We start from the raw sequence: 15,906 nt of genomic DNA on the forward strand, positions 1-15,906 counted from the left end.
AAAACTAGTAAAGAGTTGTTACAGTTTCCTTAAAATGTTGGTTTAATTCACCTTTTTCCATGCTTTAATGTTAATAACTTTGATCAACCAGGGCTTGCCCCCTCTCCCCCTAGTTTTGATCCTGGGTACGCCCTTGTTCCCACATGGGAACATTGGACTATAAACGGCTCCGCTGATAAATGAAGACTTCATCCGTTGGCGTTGTTAATGTAGCTCTGAACGCAACCTGTGGCACGCCAAGCGGTGTCGTCGGGAACACGAGTTGCGCACGTTTATTTGCGTCGTGTATTTAAGCTTCCCAACAAAATGGGCCCCGGGCCACCCACATCCGGCTCTGTACCCAACCATACATCTTAAATTTCTACTTTTAACCATTTATCCAGCCAAATACTTTATACTTAATTTATATTTTTGACCATCAATGTTGACGATTACATGTTAACCGAAAATCAACCAAGCTACACTTCGAATCCTCTCATACATGATGGTTTATTTTTCCGATTTTGTGAGATTTACTTCTATATTGTCGGAAACGCTCATTCTTGGTGGGTGGCCCACGGGCGATGTGCCTTTTGCCCCCCTTTGACCCGGCCCTAGTTGGTTATCGGTTGAAAATTATTGATTTTAGTGTGATGTTTTTCCGGGTATGTGCAGAATTGGTGCTTCCACTGGCTTACGATTGTAATATATTCTTGGTAAGTGAGAGGTCAGAAATTAAATTTTGGAATTAATTTCGTATTGAAGAGTTCTACCGTTTCAAGCGAATTTGTTGGGAATCGGTTGATATAAAAAGAATATTGATGAGAATTTGTAGATAGATGGGTTTCAAAATGGTCGTTAATAGTGGCAAACGATTGAAATGAATTCTCAAACTTTTGGAAATCGGAAATGAAAATTCAAGTACATAAGTGCGTATTCGTGAGTTCTACGTTTAAAAGCAGATTTTGTAGGTATCGATTGTAAAATTGTGGAATCAACTGGAAGTGAAGGCCTTTCGGGTGCTCCACCGGATAATCTCGTCCATGGCTGCCAACGTTTCGGGGTATGAATTCAGCCCTGAGGATGGAGTACAACTCGTACCCCGAAACGTCGCGACGGCAGCCATTGAGGAGATACCCGGTGGAGCCAGGGCCGCTTCATCAACTAGGCACAGTAGGCACTGTGTCTAAAGCCTACGGACTTTTCAAGGGCCTACGAAAGCCAGAACATAAAGTGAAAACAAGCTCAGAATGCCAGTAAAATTTAATAATGTTTGTATTAAAGTAACTACATATAACCGTGTGAGATGAGCACCCGAGCAAGTCAAGCTGCAGTGCTGTAGATCTGTAAATTACAGTATGTTAACTTTTCGGCTCTGTGTCTTAGCAAAGTCACATATGGCGTCCTCAATTGTCATTTCCCTCATCAAATCCTTTTCAATTGAAAGTAATGCCAGGGAGGATAGTCGTGTTTGTCCCATCGTTGACCGAAGATACGTTTTTATCAATTTGAGTTTAGAAAAGGAAACTAACTTTAAAACTTTTAAAAATTTTTTAAGATAAAAGAAGCACACGATTAACAATAAACAACGAATGCGAAGCGCATGATGTAACACCGGAATTATTACATCATCACTGCATAGAATAATTAACAATGCGGATAGTTCATTTAGATTTCAAATCGCAAAGAAGTGTGGGTGCATTTTTGAAATATATTAAAAATGAAGTCGGGGAGGGCCTACGACTTTGAAAGTGTCTAGGGCCTACGATGGCCTTAAAGCGGCCCTGGGTGGATCACCCGAGCAGCCTTCACCACCAGCATACGCCGGGAAAGCATCAAATCTGGATCATTCTGCGGAATTAACCCTTCCAACCTCGGAAAATGTATTCATCTGAAAAGTAAAATCCATCCTTTAACGCCAACGCTTCTAGTATCCCACCGATTTTTATTTTTTCCTCCTGAAAATGTGGTTTAATACTTCAAGAGATAACTCAAGTGCAATCAAAGAATATTCTCTCCAAAACTACCAGCGTCAAATTTTATTTCTATTTTAAAAAATATCCCATAGGGTATTTGTGCCTCATAGATTTTTATTCTTTTCTCCAGAAAAACGATATTTTATATAGCACTGAATAATTAGCAGCTGGGGCGGATCCAGGATTTTTTCCTGGGGGGGCGTGGGTCTGACAGGCCTTATCTTACTAGAAATTTAAAAAAAATACAACAGTTTCTGTAGAAAATATTATCTTTATTTTTATATGAAAGCTATTAATATTAAATTAACTGATTGAGGCTCCGTAATAAACAAAATAAAGCAAAAGTAATGATAACCATATTTAAAATCTTTTCTATTTTTTTAAGCGTCAGAATAGTATCCAAAGTCTAATAAAACCAGTCTACAGTCTATAAAATCGTAACTACAGCGATAAGGAAAGTCAGAATTATCTCGCACCGATATTATATGTCGCTGAATTTTATGTTGTTCTCTGAAAACGGGGTTTTGTAGTTCATTTGGTTAATCAGGTGGGAGAAAAATTGTCACCAAATTTTAACCCTGGGTAGTTGATGCCAATTGGAACCAAAATTACCAATCATGCTTAGACCGAAAACACACCATTTTTAAACTACAGAAACTTTGAGTCAAGCGCTCTGATTGGCCTCGAGTTTGTGTCCTGTTGCCAGATGCTCTGGATAAAGTCAAGGGCCACTGCAGGCAAAGGCAAGGCATTTGAAGACATGAGTTGTCCTTAGCATCCGGCAACAGGGCAAACTAGTGACTAGGGGCGCTTGACTCGCAGTTTCTGAAGTTTAAAAATGATGCGTTTTTTCACCAAAACATCATCAGTAGTTTAGGTTCCCACAGGCTATTCAGCGATCAAATTTCGAGAGACAATATTTCTCCACCGTGTATCGAGGTAAATCTTTAACTTCTCTTTCAGCCACCGAACATTAATTCAACTGAAAAGCATAAATATCTTTTACCGTGGCTGTACGTCTAGTTTTTATTTTTCTCTCCTGAAATTAACAACTGCGCCTTTAGTAATCAAGAGAGCAGTCAAAATACCTCGCCACATTGCAATATATTTCTGATTACCGGATTGTAGAGACCAATTTTAAGATTCTCCCTAAACCATCGAATATGGTCTCAACTAGTTCAGCTGAGAGGGCAAAAATATCCCGCAAGGTTGATATATCTGTGCGATTTTTATTCTGCTCTCCCGAATTTCTTTTTTAAATCATGCATTTAGTCATTCAGAGAGCGATTAAAAACAGCCAGCAAGGTTGTAGAATATTTCTGGAGTTTATTCTGGGGCACCAAAAAAATGATATTATCGTGCATTTCTACATTTAGAGACCGATTTCAAAATTCACAATTTTCACTCACAAAATTCGCTCTCAAGCATTGATGGACTCTTATCAGGCTCTGCAGAGCGTGTGTTTATTTGGGTGTAGAACGCGAGAATCATTCATCCCTGCAACTTTCTGGTAAAGCGTGAAATCTTACCACAATTTAAATTAATTCATCCAAAAGGTGAAAATATCTTACGCCGTTGCTATCACCGTCTAATTTTATTTCTACTCTCCTGAATCTTTTTATCTTAAACTTATCGTAATTTTATCTAATAATAAAATAGAGCTATTTCATAATTTTCTCTCTAAAAAGCCGAAGATTCGTTCGCCATGAAAATCTATCGACGCAACGTAATCACTGTTATATATATTTTGCTCTCCTAAAAGCTCATGCCTACAGTAATTCACAGGGCAATTTTATAATTTCCTCCTTAAACCATCGAAAATTATGTCATTATAAATATTAAAAAATATTACAAACCGTCGTTGTATCTCAAAATTTTTTTCTACTCTAGAAATAAAAACTTTATCTTGCATTTAGCGATGCAAAGCGTCACTTGACTAATATCCCATCAGACTATCTAATATCCATTCCTTTTAAATTAAGATATATCCCGCTCCGCTATTGTGTCTGAATAGTATGATGTTATTTATCCTGCTCTCCTGAAAGACGTGATTTTATCTTGCGTTTCGGCATTTAAAGAGGAATTTTTAATTTCTCAGTAAATCACTGAAAATTTACCCATTTGAAAAGTAAAAATGTGCCGAACCGATGTTGTAACTCAACATTTTTATTCCATTCAGATGAAAAATGTGATTTTACATTGGATTTGATAATTCACAGAGCTATCGCATAATTTTCTCTTCAAATCTCCGCAAATGAATTTTCATTTTAAAATTAAAATCCATCTCGCAACGTTATGGTATCTCACTGTTATTATCGTTCTCCCCTGAAAAATGTCATTATATCGCATATTTCTATTTTACAGTGCCATTCAACAATTTTCTCTTCAAGCCATTGAAAATTGAGTCAAAATAAAAATATCCCACACCCCATTCTATTGGGCTACAACCCTGTCGCGGTGGAAGGTTTGGGTTTTGGACATCCCCATGATCCTTACACCCATGTCAAATAGTTGGAAGGGTAGGAAGGCCGGACGAAAGGTAGTCCACGCGATGGTGTTATGTAAAAATCACAGTGGAAAGGAAGTGGAAACCCCTAACAACTATTTCTTCCCTGAAAACACGGAGTACAATCAAATGAGCATCGGAAACTCATCGGATGGTTCACGGCCGCGACGTCGGCAAGGTCCTCGAGGTCGACAACATGCAGAAATCTTACGGTGACTTTTCATCGACAGCAGAACCATCATGGCCGGATTTACCGTAAGGCAAAATAGGCACGTGCCTAGGGGCGTCGCAGTCCAAGGGGCGCCTTCTGCCACCTCATGCGAGTGGCAATGCCTTATCTTAAAAATCGGGGAGGGGGGTGGGCTCAAGTGAGGAGGTGCGTTCAATATGGAGGTACCTATAGCGTAACTTAGGGTAAATCCGGCCCTGAGCGCCATCCAAAAAGAAGAAATTGAAGACCAAAGAGACGGAGAAGAAGGCGGCGATGAATGCAGAGGCATCGGGAAACAGATGAGAAAATAGGCGTAGATTGGAGGTAAAGGTGACTCATTCGCAATCTGCATAAGTCCTACTAACTGTGCAAGTGAGGGTGGCGGACGGAGAATATGGTGGGCAAGTATAATTAATAAAGCCATAATACATTATTGAATTTTATAAGCTATGAGATTCTCTCTTTTCACAATATTATTTACGAAATTGCTATTTTTCATTAACTGTTACCTAGTTTTTCAGAGCCAGAGAAGCATCAAAATCCATTTCCGGGCATGGAATCTGTTAGAAATTTCCGGGGTAGGACCTTTGAAATGGTTTCTGAACGAGCCACCTGTCCATCCGAACTAACCCGATTTCCTTTACAATGCTCATTAGCTTTAACCAGGCCATTTTATCAAATGGCCTCTTTCAAATCCACAAAGCCAGCTGACATGTCTTGGTTAAATTCTCTCATCAACTACGGTTCTTTTCACTGCTATCACAAAACAGGTTAACCCCCTTACCTGGATCCAACCTGGCTGTCACCCAAGAACTACTATGCCCTCACTTGTAACTTTCTACATCCACAGCACTAGATTTGGCAAATGAAATATTAGACAAAGTCCCTACTCCCTGCATTGAGTGGCTTTATTTTTAAATCAGCATTTTAACTGATTTCATGAAATCATAACTTATTTTCACTTTTTCTCTACCTTTCTCTTGTCGCGATGTAGCCCATCTGATATTGCTCAGATTCCTCTGCATGTAGCTGCATCCATGGTTTAGTCCAAGCCATGCAGTTGAGGTTAATAGTTCATTCATCCAGCAAGATCCTATGACCCCCTTCCCATGCTCTTTTCAACTTCCCATTTCCTTATCCCTGGTTAAATTTCCATCCCTCCTTTATTGAACTTCTAAACTCCAGTTCTCCATCAATGCTGAATTTTTCTAAATGAGTGTATATGTATCAGACATATGTCGGGGAAAAAATTCTGGACCTACCCTACAACATACGGGTCTCTTACTCTAAACAAACCTCACAAGGAAATTAAAGATAAAAAGAATTGCCTCTATTTAACCCTTTTGCTGCTGTGAACATACCCGGTACGTTCACACTGCAGGCTGCTGTGGACGTATCTTTACATCCTCCCTGCCATGCGTTCAGTGCTTTCACTGCATGTGACGAGTAGGTTTCCAAAGGGTGGACTGCAGTGAAAGGGTTAAGAGCAAACTATTTGTTTTTTTTACTTGATAATTTATTCTATCATCTAAATGAATTTTTTGTAAATGAATGATATTTTGTGTATTTTTGACCCTTACATGACATGTCCTATATTTGTATAGTGCAAATGGCTGGACAAATAAATTTATTATTACTATAGAATCTGAACACAGTATCAGCTAAAATTATGGTAGAGCTTATACATAAAGATGACCATAAAAATAACAATGACCTGAGAATTAATTTTGTATCTCTCCAAGTATCCTGGACTCCTCAAGGAAGATTTTCCATTAATATCTGGACCAGTGATGCTGCATAGTTCGAGCAATTACCTTAAGGACAGGTAGGAAGTTTTTAGAAATATTTTAAGTACAGAGTGTAATGCCCACCCACAGCAAACAAAGTGCATAGTCATCAGCAGAGGTAATAGTGAGGGAATGTCCTTCAACACTCGTACAGGGAGCTTGGTTGAAGAAAAAGGTAGGAATTTCATGTGTCATATTGAGAATTCTCTCAGCATCTTTAACTCATAGTTACCAATTACCATGAGTCAGGTCTCATCACTGAGAATCACAACAAAGAAAGGAGAAGGGTAGGATAGAAATGTTATGGTACATAATACATATGTGGGGGAACTTAATGACAAGGGACAATGACATCAGTTACAGACTGTCTAATTTGAACTGTAATGCTCCTTATTTCCGTTTCCAGAGAAATAAGACTTTTGAATTGGACAAGCAATACCCTCCAAGATACCGAAGCTGCTCAGTTAACAGTAGTGCCCATTAGGCACAGTCTAATTCAAACTGAAATGCTCCTAACTTCATAGGTTTCTGAAGATGTATCACTTCTGTGCTGGTGTATAATTACTCTCTATGAAGCTGAAGATACTCTTTGAACAGGAGTGCACATTCATTTGTAAAGAAGAAACTGAAAAGGAACACTTAATGTTGGTATCAGCCACGAAATACCTCCAACAAATTTTAATCAAAATGGTAAAAATGTAATGAATATAGATTTCATTTCCTATTTAATTGGCTCTTGGATTTCAGCTAATTTCAAAAGAATTCACAATAACTTCTAACGATTGTTAAACAATCCTGGAGGAAAAATCTACTGCTTTCTCGTCTTTTAAAAATTCCAGTTCAAAATCCAAATTATCTGATTTCCTAATTTTTCAACAGCTTCTTGCTCAAGGAAAGCTGCACTGCTTACTAATCACAGTATGCTGTGGCATAATCCAGGGGTACAAACCCCCTGAAATGTTCGAGAGAAACCCTCACAAAACTCATTCCCTCTAAAAGTAAAACTCCTGCCCAAAATTTATTCTGACAACAGCCTTAGCACATTCATTACCATGGCCAGCTGGGCCACCACTTGGTTAGTTGGATCTGCTACATTTTAAAACACTTGTAGGCTATATTTCACATCTTTCTCCCCAAACCCACTATACTAACAACAGATCCTGGCTGGTTGTAGTGGAAGGTATCCACAAATGAAATATGCACTATTTCAATATGATATTTGACACACTGTGTGTTTCAATGTACAGTCATCACTTGCAAGACAAATTTCAAAAGGAATAAGGCAGATGTACATAATTGGATTAAAGGAACTAAACGAAGGAAAGGGGAGAAAGGTTGATGATCACTGGCCACAAGCATTTGTTATTATGTTACTTGTAAGCTTATAGGGTTCTCGGGGATGGAATTTAAGGAAGACATCAGCATCTGTTGGAATAGTATATAGATGCTATGTTTACTTGGTATGCACATGTGCATCATATATCTCTGCCAAGATGAGAAGCCCCTTCAATAGTATGATTCTCATACATAAAAAAGTGACAACACTTGATTAAAACTTCCATGGTATGTACATAATGTCCAGCGATCTTTTCTTGGGTACATCCCTTTCACAGTTTAAAGTATTTATTATCCATTAGCCCAAAAAAAGAGCACAGATGTGGCCTTTTATGATAGGGAATATTAAAAAATTATCCATGAACAATCACAAAAATCAACGTCCTTGATAGGGGGTACTTACACAGGCTGGACTCAAACCTATGACGTTTGCTTTGGCAGGCGAGAATTCAAAAATCTGTCACCACCGAGGCTGACAAGTATCCACCAACAGGCGTCTCTCCTCTGCTGGAAACAAAACTATTGTCAGATATTCTAAACTGTGGAAGTTCTGTACCCAAAACATGATTGCCGGAGATGAAAAAGCAACACTTGGGAAGAAGCAGGGTGGGGTGGGTGGAGAAAGGGAGAGCATGGGTTTTTGGGAATTGATTATTGCTCGTTAGGGTGGCCCAATCACAATTAAAATCAAGGAGGGGCTGAGAAAATCAAATACACATTTTCAGGTTTATATTAACTTCTTTATTTTCAATTGTTTGTCTATAGTTTCTACCAACCTATGTAATGCTGGTCATATCTACATTATGCTTCTTCTGTGTATGTTGCAATGTATGTATTTGTGTATATATGTAGTCATACATATATAGACTTACATAGGTATTTGTCAATACTTGTGTTATCCTTTACACCTCAATTTTGAAAATTTTCTCTCTGAATAGTAATGTTAAGTTAAGCAGATGCTTGATAGGCATATGGTGAGCAGATAATGATTTCATGGTTTACATTGGATGATCAAGATTCTTACACAAAGACCACATTTTTTTTATAAAATAGTGGATGGGGTTGACTGACATTTGAACCGATCATGATTTCATCATTGAGCCAAAAACAATATCTCATATTTTAGCGCTTCCCTGATAACAAAATATAAATTTACGCAAATTCTGGATAACGATAATAAAATTAAGTCAATAAAAATTGATTCCTATAATTAAAACATGTCAACTCACACCAGAGTAGACTGAGGGAAGGTGAGAAAAACAGTAACATTGGGGATGTAAAAATCTCTATCCCAATGGACCATATGCAGTATCAATCACATGCAACACCAAAATATTTTTTAACATATGGCATGGTACTCATTATATTTAACAGCTTGAAAATATCCAACAATAGGAGAGCTATATAAACATATCGCAACGTATGACTTGCAGGATTCCTCAACCATAAAACACACTGAACTGTGGAATTCTTTTGAAGACTTGAGGGGTTCACGTGGATGCCCAGGCAAAAAACTTGAAAGTAAACTGAAGAACAGGGGAAAGAAATTGCATTCCTCTCCACTGTGTAGAGAAGAGGAGGCCAACTCGTTTTTTCTCAGAGATTGAATCCCAAATCATTGTATAGGTTTTAAGGCAATGGCCTTATGGAGATAACTCAAGAATGCTTCCAAATCTCCAATAACATCTTGCAAGAGCTAATATACACCTCACACCAACACAATCACAAGCATACACGCTCACATACACTCACACGTACTCACACATTACATTTCCACCTTTTCCCATCATTGCGTGTACTGGTGCATCTAAAATCTAGCAACTGTGCAAATTTTTTTTTCCAATGTTCACTACAGTAAAATAAAACAATAGACAATAACTGGCTTGTCATGGGAGGGGTAAGGAATAGGAGGTGTTCGTCAGTTTTTTCTATTAGTAGTTTTCTATTGAATTGCTTTCTTTTTTTTAAATTCTCGTATCAAAACACAGTTTTTTTTTTCACTTCCATCCACAAGTATAAAATGTTCTTCCATGTGATAAGGAGCATGGCGTTGGCGCAAATCATTTTTTGCATAATGTGTCTTAATTGTACCTCCTCACATTTCGGCCCTACATTTTTTTCAGTTTGTTCAACATTTTTCCATTCAAAAAAATTAATAACACTTGCACATACAATGAGCAAATGTACCACCGAAGAAATTTTTATGAACTCATATACCTTTGTCACATAAAATGGTACAAACATATTCACAATTTATTTCACCAAGTAGGTATGGAGAGTGATGATCACAAATGGGTGGTTGATTCTTTTTTTGTTTTTAGCATACGCCAAAAATATTTCTAAATTTTCATTTGGAAACAACAAACTTTACACCAACCAAAATCAGCATTTCAGACTAAGAGGCAATGAAAAATATGTCTCCATGCAGTGACATGCTGGTTTTCTTTTATAGCCATGGATGTGATTTTAGAAATATTTCTTTTGATAACCGAGTTGCCATTTTTTTTGCTACTTACAAATTTGCAGAATATTGAAATAATATTCTGCTACCAACTACAGCTAGCATATGATAGCACTTCCATTGAACACAAGATAGCTGACACCACCTTGGCACTTTTATGACGTAGGCATCATATCTTGTCACATTAAAAAAAATAATGATAGGGATTATTTTTTTATCAACCACTTCAAAAATTACTTGATTTCAGGACTTTTCACTCTTGTCATATTATATATATATATAATCTATATAGTATGTATACATACATGGGTACACATATGTATATCTCCATATACATACATATACATGCATAGCTATGCGTGTGTGGGTACTTCTAATTACATGCACGACCCACACTCCCCAGCTATAATTTTTGTTCCTATATATTCCAAACTCTTGTTCGTAATGTATGTTCATATTAGCATGTGTGACAATGTGCATTTAGGGTTAAAAAAAAATTGGGACCAGGAAATGCTTCCAGGGCAAATTGTGGGGGATAGGGGTAAAAGAGACAGTGTTCATTGAATGGGAACAAACACTTTAGTTATGGAAACAATACACTGTTTCATAAAGCAGAGGCAGATACACATTATAACGCACCTATTTGATTGCACATCCCAATTACTTAATAACAAATCCTCCACCACTTGATGTGACTGAAAAAACAAAATTATACATCTCTTTTCATAATAAAAAAAGTCTCATTATAATACTAATATACGTAGGGCCATGATTTCCATGAATCAATTTCCATGCTAGCAACGTTTAACCACTAATCAGAAATAACCTCTGAGGAAGGGATGGAAGATAATTACAGTATTTCTTCATGTCACATCAGTCATTACAATTATACAAGAACATATTATGTGGGATGAGGATTATACACAGCTCTCTTGGTTTCTGTCTCATAATCAACAACTCTACATTTAAAAACTACTAACTACCTATAACGCTACATTTTTACTAAGCAACTTTGTTAGTGTGGTTTCCATTGTTTGCATGTTGACTGAACAAAAAATACAAACAAAATGCTGGATTGGCTATAATCAATATTTCTTGTGATTCTAAAAGCCTTTCTTTCTCCTTTAAAAACTATTGCGTGATTTTTTTTTGCTACAGCTACACACTAGTAACAGGAAAGTATTTTTGTTAATGTTGTTCCATATTTTCCCTCTATACTATTCTGAACTTTGTACATATTTGTTTTCACAGGGGACTTTACCCTTCACATTTTTTTCTTTTATATATATATATAATATTTATATATCTCCCGCTTCTACTGGCATTAATATCTGTTACAACAACTATACGTCCCTCTTTTCCAAATATTGTATTCTGTAAAAAATAGGCCCCAGTCCCATCACAAGTAATTCTCTTTACAAATGCATTCTCTCAGTTTTAGCTTTTTGAGGATCTTAAATTATAAACTATCTACATCATAGAATAGTATTTTTCATTGTTCATTTTGGACAAGAATGTGTGGCACGACCATTCTCGCCACATCTTGCCATCTAGCTTTACAATTGAATTTAATTTTAAAAAACATAAGAAACTTGCAGTTCCTCAATTGCCTAATCCGTATCTGGTACTCCAAAACTGAATGATTACTGTAAAAAAATCAGCACATACTTTCACCATTCTTTAGCAAAGTGCACAGTTCCCACCCTGATCTCTAGCTTCTCAAAAGAATTCAGACATGCAATGCATTATACTCAATTCCTATATTATCCTATGGTAAAACAAGCATTTTTCAGGAGATGTTATGGTTTCATACAAGTTTTTACTGTTGTCCTTTGTTCCTGGCAGCTGTATTTTTCATATTCAAAATGCACTCAACAACACTCTACAGTGCACCACACTTTTTAAGTCCATTTCCCAGCAATGCCATCTAAAATCTCATTTACTTGTTACCAGTACTTGTGACGGAGTGAAGACATTTTTTCCCATTCCATCAGCCATCTAAAACACTCGCTCTCACATCCACACAAAAGCACACACTTTTATATATGATTACATTTTCCCACGGTTTCTTCTTAACTCTGGCGTCATCCACCACCACCACCTCACAGCTCTCTTCCTCATTGCAATCACCCTCAACATTCCTCTAGCAGCCTGCAGAGGACCTTTACCATCAAACCAAAAGGCTTGGAGCTAGCCAATCTTCATCTGCCAGCTATGGAAGGAAAAAAGAACATACCATCATCCCAGTGCCACAATCAGCCAAGTTACACCTAACTACATACAAAGAGAAACATGTCAATCGATATGGAAATACGATCCATTAATCAAAATTCTGGGATAAATCTGATGATGGAATAGGCTACTCTGACTTGTATCGATAAAAATGAATTGAGTTAATAGATAGTTTTGATTTGGAGTCAACAGCACTTAAATATAAATTGCTGAATGTCTTTAAGGATTGAATTAACCATAATAACTCATTAATAATTAAAATTGTTTGCAATAGATGCAAATACACATCACTATCAAAGATGAAAATGCGATTATTTATGTGAAGAGATGCATTACTTAATAGCTACAATATAATTTACCCATTGGAAAATAGTGAAGACTTCCTAAAAATATGGATTATTAGAAATATTCCTATACAGGTAGTTGACAAATGCTACTAATAAGTGGTTATCATTGAGCAGAGGCAGACATGTATAAAAAAAAGAAATATAACAGCATGTCAAAAAAGCAAGGGCCGAGACCAAAACACTTTCATGCAGTGACAACATTAGCATATCCTAGTTTAGCAAAAATGATAAAAATAAGTTTTAGGAATAAAGCATTAGGGATTAATGACACATAAACCTAACAAAATTCACTCTCGTAAAAGACACTAAGTTAGTAAAGTATTATTACTTTTCTCTGGCATCATGATGCCCACTAAAATTAGTATTCAACACTGACCTTTTATTTCTCCTGAATGAAACAATCATATTAAATAAGCTTCTCCAGCTTTTAAGGCTACAATTCTTAGCCCTTCCCAAAGACAGGGAGTTTGAAAAAAATTATGCATGCACAACAAAGATCCTGATAAGATGAAAATTTTAAATATGTAATGATTATCCTTTATTCACTTTCAATAAGATGACAAATACATCATAAGTCAAAACAACAACTCCTGATAGCAATGCATTACTGTTACACTTTAAAAACTCTTTTTGAGTTTACAAAGATTACTCAGTTAAAAAGAATCAAGGTTAAACAAAGTCTCGACAATAACAGTTGCCTTTTTAATTTGAGCATTACAAAAAATGTCGATACTTAACAATTTCATAATTTAACACTAATGACATTTCATCAAAGCAATAATACTTGGTTACATTCATTCAACATTCAGGAGTAAAAGTGGTGATAGGAAATAAAATTGTAGACAGCATTCTAGAGATAGCGCTAAAGCATATCATAGTGCCTGAAAAAAAGGAAATAAAGGTTTTAGTTAAGATTAAAAAAATAAAGAAGTGACAGGCTGTAGTGCATGAATACGACAGGAAAGATTGCAGGATTTGAAAAGAAATAGCGAAAAAGCATTACCCATGCCAAATTTCATAAAATGACTTTATCATAAACCGCCAGCTCATGCTCATAAATAAGCATATGTATGTACAAAGCAACTTTGAGGAAATTAGGAACTCACATAAAAACATTTCAAATTATGAAAAAAAAACAAACTTAATATACATATAAAGTTGTCAGAGGTATAGTTTCTAAAAAAAAATAATATATATGCCATTCATTATTCAGCAGTAATCATCAAAATTACAACTTAAAAATTAAGCAAAAAATTAACTTTGAATCAAGGTCTAAATGCAAGCAACAACTAAAAATTAAGAATCCATACCAATGACAAATTTACTACAAAAAATAAAAATGAAAATAATGTAACATATATGTTCAAGCATATCTGATCAGCAAATAGTGCTCCAGAAGTATAGCATGCCAAACACCATTAAAAGGGAATATGAAATTTCCTTATTTCTGATTATCACATTGCAGTTTACCACAGGAATGAACTGATCAAATTCACAACCAACAATTCCCTCATTTTCCATTTCAACTTCAATAATAAGAAACAGTTTCAAATGTTCACTCTCCAAATTTTGGCAGCCCTTGTAACTCTGGCGAAAGATTACGGAGCTCAAGTTAAGAACTAGTCAATCTATTTTATTTGAAAGATGTTCAAGACTGCGCTCAAAATCATGACTTGCTTTTTGACTTCCACTGAAATAGCAGTCCCCCTCAACACCCGTTAATAAAGATATCACAAACCCGTTCCATGGAAAAGCATCCACCACCCACATAAACATGCAGTTGTGAATCAAAACAGTACAAACCACCGATAAAAATAAAATAGACCCCACAAAGAAAAAGTATAATGACCAGGTTAAGGTTTTTGAGAATAAAATGGGTGGTCTTTCAAAACTGTAGAAGATGAAATTTGAATGAGCATATAATAAAACATAAACTTGACATTAATCGAACATCTATATTTCTGTTACAACCAGTTTCACCAGGACTGAAGAAGCTGCTTCACCAGGTATTGAAGGTGTGAGGGGGGATTAAGGTTCTATCCCTCAAGATTTAGATAGTCCCACTATCTGCAAAAACACACCCAATCCCATAATCAGAAGATAAAAGTTGGGTTCAGCATTGATTAGCCTTATGCCTAAGAAATGGACACATTTACTTAATATTTTTACCAAATGCCTCCAACATTGAAATCCAGATGTGACCTATTTATCGAACTACATATTACAAGAATGTGAGATATTAGATTAGTTTTCAGTTTTATATGCATCCATCAATTAAATGCATAAAAATAAAAACCTAACTTTGACAATAATCCCTGACCCTCGTAGGAATTCAGCAGTAACCTGATTAATTAATTCTGCCAAATTTGAAGAAATATTTAATCACTGTAAAACTTCGACCTCTTTATTTCATAAACCTCTCAATATAGAAATGATGTGTAAGTCCTGGCCAAGTACAATGTATTTATTGCAACAGGAAAAACCCCTCTACTTATTACCTCTTTTACTTATAATCCGGTATTTATGATGTAGATAACCATGGATAATCACTCATTCAAAATAGCTATCTTTTTCATGGCAATTTAAAAAATTTGTAGCAAAGAACATGATAAATGATTCATACTTTTAAATCTTACACACTCATGAGTTTGAAAGGTGGGGGTACGAGCAATTGCAAAATTGAATGAATGACAAATAGGTCTCCTCTCATTTCTTCCGGACATCAATGCATATACGTACCTAATTGTGTTAACGATTGCTCAACAATGCAATTGACCTTAACATTAAATAATCATTTACATATTCTTGAAAGATATCTCAACACTACGAAGCTTGATGCATTTAGCTACAATCCTACTCTCTTTCCATACCATATCATCACCTGTACAATGTTGTAAGTTTTTCAAGTGAAGAACTATGAATTCAGAGAACAGTAAGGCTGACAATATGATAACCCAACTAACACACCCACATAAGTTCTGACAGTATCCTCCACACATACCTCAAGATTAGCTGCTGTAGTCATACTAAAAATCTATATCTCAAGTCACTCTACTTCAAGCTAGTCAACTG

General features: G+C 36.1%; 1 protein-coding gene across 6 annotated transcripts in view; it reads right to left on the reverse strand.

Annotated features, from left to right (window-relative positions):
* Positions 1 to 8,512: 8,512 nt before the first annotated feature.
* LOC124155599 (nucleolysin TIAR-like) overlaps positions 8,513 to 15,906 on the reverse strand; it is a 684,526-nt gene continuing 677,132 nt past the window's right edge. For 5 of the 6 annotated variants that reach the window (XM_046529563.1, XM_046529559.1, XM_046529560.1 and 2 more), the window contains one exon: positions 8,513 to 12,467. In XM_046529563.1, coding sequence (XP_046385519.1) covers positions 12,426 to 12,467 — 42 coding nt within the window. In that variant the 3' untranslated portion in view covers positions 8,513 to 12,425. Of the gene's footprint in view, positions 12,468 to 13,355; positions 13,716 to 15,906 lie in introns of those variants that run through there. The other variant, XM_046529561.1, reaches the window with a different exon arrangement.

This window comes from Ischnura elegans, chromosome 3, assembly GCF_921293095.1.
Source record: "Ischnura elegans chromosome 3, ioIscEleg1.1, whole genome shotgun sequence".
Classification (NCBI taxonomy): domain Eukaryota; kingdom Metazoa; phylum Arthropoda; class Insecta; order Odonata; family Coenagrionidae; genus Ischnura; species Ischnura elegans.